Genomic DNA, 5,000 nt, shown 5'->3' with positions numbered 1-5,000 from the left:
GGGGGCCCCAGTTCAAATATCATTATTTTGGTGGTCCCCAGTTCAAATATTATTACATTATTTTGGGGGGTCCCCAGTTCAAATTATTTTGGGGGGTCCCCAGTTCAAATATCATTACATTATTTTGGGGGGTCCCCAGTTCAAATATCATTATTTTTGGGGGTCCCCAGTTCAAATATGATTAGGAAGGAGAAACCAGCCTTAACTTTGACAGCAAGTTTTGATTACATTTTAGTCTTTAGAATAAAATGTCATTTAGTTTTAGTCATATTTTAGTCATCTGAAATGTTTTAATTTTAGTCAATAAATATCATGGACTAAAATGCCTGGTTTGCCACTGGGTCTCTTGGTGAAAACATCAGATCTACAAGCTCACAACACGTCACAGCTGCAGCAGTTAATATTGTGCATTCCTGTGTGAATCTACAGTATCTGTCAATCAATCTAAACACAACAGTTATAAATAAATGAAAATTAAAATATTATTGAACAAATCTTAAGGTTTTACATGATTTTAAAATGTAATATCAAACATAATCTATATATCATCTATACATTATACATATTTATTATGCAATAATCAATATATCAAATCAATATTATCCGTGTTCATGTACACATTTAGTGATGATTATGACAATATGTTGATTTATTCAAATTAAAATGAAAAGCATTTGGAATTTAAAAAAAACATTCAACATCATTTATCTCATCTTCATCTGATTGGTCCTCAATGATGCTAATTATAATATAATATTATATCTTATCTTCATTCTGATTGGCTGTCAGAGAGAAACAGCACTCAGACACACTCCCTGATTGGTTGCATCCATGGATGACAGGCACCGCTCCGGCCAATCACAGCCCAGCATCGATCCCAGCCACTTCCTGCTAGCTGGCCAATGAGATCACCCGACTCTCCGGGAAGACGCGTGGCCAATCAGACGTCAGCGTTGACGCTGGTGACCCCGCCCCTTCCTGTTCTGCATTTCCTCTTCCTGTTTGTCACTTCTCTTCCTCTCCTACCTCCTCGTTTCCTTCCCTCGTTTCCTCTCCTAACTCCTCATTTCCTTCCCTTGTTTCCTCTCCTAACTCCTCACTTCCTTCTCTTGTTTCCTCTCCTACCTCCTCGTTTCCTTCCCTTGTTTCCTTTCCTAACTCCTCACTTCCTTCTCTTGTTTCCTCTCCTACCTCCACGTTTCCTTCCCTTGTTTCCTCTTCTACCTCCTCGTTTCCTTCCCTTGTTTCCTCTCCTAACTCCTCATTTCCTTCCCTTGTTTCCTCTCCTACCTCCTCGTGTCCTTCCCTTGTTTCCTTATCTCCTACATCCTCATTTCCTTCCCTTGTTTCCTCTCCTAACTCCTCACTTCCTTCCCTTGTTTCCTCTCCTACTTCCTCATTTCCTTCCCTTGTTTTCTTGTCTCCTACCTCCTCATTTCCTTCCCTTGTTTCCTCTCCTAACTCCTCACTTCCTTCCCTTGTTTCCTCTCCTACTTCCTCATTTCCTTCCCTTGTTTCCTTGTCTCCTACCTCCTCATTTCCTTCCCTTGTTTCCTCTCCTAACTCCTCACTTCCTTCCCTTGTTTCCTCTCCTACTTCCTCATTTCCTTCCCTTGTTTCCTTGTCTCCTAACTCCTCATTTCCTTCCCTTGTTTCCTCTCCTAACTCCTCATTTCCTTCCCTTGTTTCCTCTCCTACTTCCTCATTTCCTTCCCTTGTTTCCTCTCTTAAGTCCTCATTTCTTTCCCTTGTTTCCTCTCCTACTTCCTCACTTCCTTCCCTTGTCTCCTTGTCTCCTACCTCCTCGTTTACTTCCCTAGTCTCCTTGTCTCCTACCTCCTCACTTCCTTCCCTTGTCTCCTTTCCTTCCTCTTCCTCTTCCTCTCCGGTCCGCTCCGTTTCTTGTGTTTCTCCGACAGTTTGACTTTTGTCTTCCATGTCTTCACCCGTCTGTCCGTCTGTCTCCATGCCTGTCTGTCCGTCTGTCTCCATGCCTGTCTGTCCGTCCTCTTGGCTGTCTGTCTCTCGGTGGTCTGACTCCGCTCCGCTCTGCTGTGAGTCCGGCCCGGCTTCCATCACGCCTGACTCCAGATCCACACCGTCCGGATCCACTCCGGGTTCTCCGTCGGACACACTCACTTTCCTGCTGACGCCTGACAGACAGACAGACAGAATTTTAAGGTTTAATTACCTTTCCATTCCATATCGCTATCTTGGTCTATGGATAAATGTGTGTAATCTCTGTGTTTGTCCATACTGTATGTGTTGAAATATAATGTCCATGTATTTGCTAGAGAATCACAGTTATTTATATCCATACTAATAGATTTTCACCTTAAAAAAACATGCACTATTGACAGATTTAATTTCTTTGCTAAATGGTTACTATATTGATTTTAAATCATTGAATCGTATCATATCGCCATGAATGAACCAACATTGTTCATGTATCGTAACGTCAACCATGTATGGTGATGCGTATCGTATCGTTGTTACAACGTATGGTTACACCCCTATGAAGGACCCTTCCCACCCACAGCTCCAACCCTCAGGGAAACGCTACAGATTAATCCATGTTTTTATTGTTGGAATGTCTTCATGTATTTATGTTTTGTTCCTTGTCTTTGTCAAAGCAGGGAAAAAAAGAAAAAACACATTTTGAAACTAATGCGGGGCAATAAAATTAACTTGAACTTGAGAACCATGTTGGTTCTGGTGGCTCATTCTGTCTATCTGTGTGTGCGTGTGTGTGTGCGTGTGTGCGGGTGCATATGCGTGCGTGCGTGCGTGTGTGTGCATGGACCTGCGGGTGTGTGTGTGTGTGTGTGTGTGTGTGTGTGTGTGTGTGTGTGTGTGTGTGTGTGTGTGTGTGTGTGTGTGTGTGTGTGTGTGTGTGTGTGTGTGTGTGTGTGTGTGCATGGACCTGCGGGGGTTAACACCAGGGCTTGCAGGATGTCAGACAGAGAGACGATTCCTACGATGTGAGACTCATCGTCTACGACCACCAGTCTGTGGACCTGATACACACACACACACACACACACACACACACACACACACACACACACACACACACACACACACCAACACACACACACACACACACACACACACACACACACACACACACACACACACACACACACACACACAGGTTATACCTTATATACTTACTGTATATATATATTATTATATTATATAGACCTGACCTTATATACTTACTGTATATCATTACTGTCGGGCAGAAACCTCGTATCTCCAAGTTTCAAATTTGTAGGCCTACGTTCTTTTGCAAAGTAAGCTTTATCATACAATGCCGTCGCACAAAACTAGTGAAAACAGCACACAACGCCTCGCAGTGCGGAGGAAAATGCAAAACGAACGGTTTTGGACATACAAGGTCTTCACCCGAGAACGACGATAATATTATATTATATACCCCTGACAAACAGACAGACAGATACCTTATATACTTTTACATTGAGTGTCCGACTACCTGTTGTATACTTAGATATAATATTATACCAGTAAGACTCCCTAATAGAGACATACTGTGTAGCGATTTGCGTGATTTTAGGGCAAAAATTGTAGGAGCAGTGTCCAAAAATGTGTTTTGCAAGAATGGGCCTCATGGTGGCGCTAGAAGAGGGCCATGTGAGCAGGCAAGTGTGTGTGCAAAATTTGGCATGGATCAGGGCAACGGTTGCAGTCAGTACAACTACTGTTCCAGTGGTGTAGGGTAACAGTTATCCTAGGTTGTCCTAATTGGACTTCACTGAAGGTTTCAGACTTCCCTGAAATACCCTGGACATAGGGTGGAAATAGGGTAGTAATAATAATAACAACAATAATAACAACAACAACATATAATTCAAAATGGTGGGAGATCTAAAGGTCAGGGGTCAAAAGTCAGAGTGTCAAAGTTGTTCGGCATGAGGAAACACATAAGTGTGTCCAGGTTTCATGGCTGTACGTCAAACAGCATGAGCTAATCTAACCTAACCCTAACCCTAACCCTCAAACAGAGCATGAGCCCTGGGTAACCCTAACCCGAACCCTAACCCATGGGTTAGGAACCCTAACCCTAACCCTACCTGTTCAAAGTTTGCACTTTCGAAGGCTTCCTACAGCGCCACTATTTGGCCGATTGCTGTAAAGAGTAATAGCACGTCTTCCACAGTAAACTGAATACACGTTTGAATATCGATGTTTGAACTTGATATAGTATAGTATGATAGATAAATAAATAAATAATGACAATAACATACGTGTGAGGCGAGCACACAATAATAATACCTCGGCCTGTACGATGCGTTCTATGATGGTTGCCATGGTTTCCAGTGTGTAGTGGTGTATTGTGTACATGTAATGTATTGTCTATGTGGTGTGTAGTGGTGTATTGTGTACATGTAATGTATTGTCTATGTGGTGTGTAGTGGTGTATTGTGTACATGTAATGTATTGTCTATGTGGTGTGTAGTGGTGTGTACATGTAATGTATTGTCTATGTGGTGTGTAGTGGTGTATTGTACATGTAATGTATTGTCTATGTGGTGTGTAGTGGTGTGTACATGTAATGTATTGTCTATGTGGTGTGTAGTGGTGTATTGTACATGTAATGTATTGTCTATGTGGTGTGTAGTGGTGTATTGTACATGTAATGTATTGTCTATGTGGTGTGTAGTGGTGTATTGTACATGTAATGTATTGTCTATGTGGTGTGTAGTGGTGTATTGTACATGTAATGTATTGTCTATGTGGTGTGTAGTGGTGTATTGTACATGTAATGTATTGTCTATGTGGTGTGTAGTGGTGTGTACATGTAATGTATTGTCTATGTGGTTGTGTAGTGGTGTATTGTACATGTAATGTATTGTCTATGTGGTGTGTAGTGGTGTATTGTACATGTAATGTATTGTCTATGTGGTGTGTAGTGGTGTATTGTACATGTAATGTATTGTCTATGTGGTGTGTAGTGGTGTATTGTACATGTAATGTAT

General features: G+C 41.8%; 1 protein-coding gene across 1 annotated transcript in view; it reads right to left on the bottom strand.

Annotated features, from left to right (window-relative positions):
* Positions 1–2,548: 2,548 nt before the first annotated feature.
* LOC308307199 (5'-AMP-activated protein kinase subunit gamma-1-like) overlaps positions 2,549–5,000 on the bottom strand; it is a gene marked incomplete at both ends in the record, with an annotated part of 238,783 nt that continues 236,331 nt past the window's right edge. Inside the window, 2 exons of the mRNA XM_080752370.1 lie at positions 2,549–2,559; positions 2,924–3,017. Of these exons, the coding sequence (XP_080608496.1) occupies positions 2,549–2,559; positions 2,924–3,017 (105 nt within the window). The remainder of the gene's footprint in view (positions 2,560–2,923; positions 3,018–5,000) is intronic.

The sequence above is a fragment of the Nannobrachium achirus genome, assembly GCF_963921795.1.
Source record: "Nannobrachium achirus genome assembly, chromosome: 21".
Lineage (NCBI taxonomy): Eukaryota > Metazoa > Chordata > Actinopteri > Myctophiformes > Myctophidae > Nannobrachium > Nannobrachium achirus.
The sequence above is the reverse complement of the archived record's forward strand: the minus strand, read 5'-3'. Positions and strand labels throughout refer to the sequence as shown.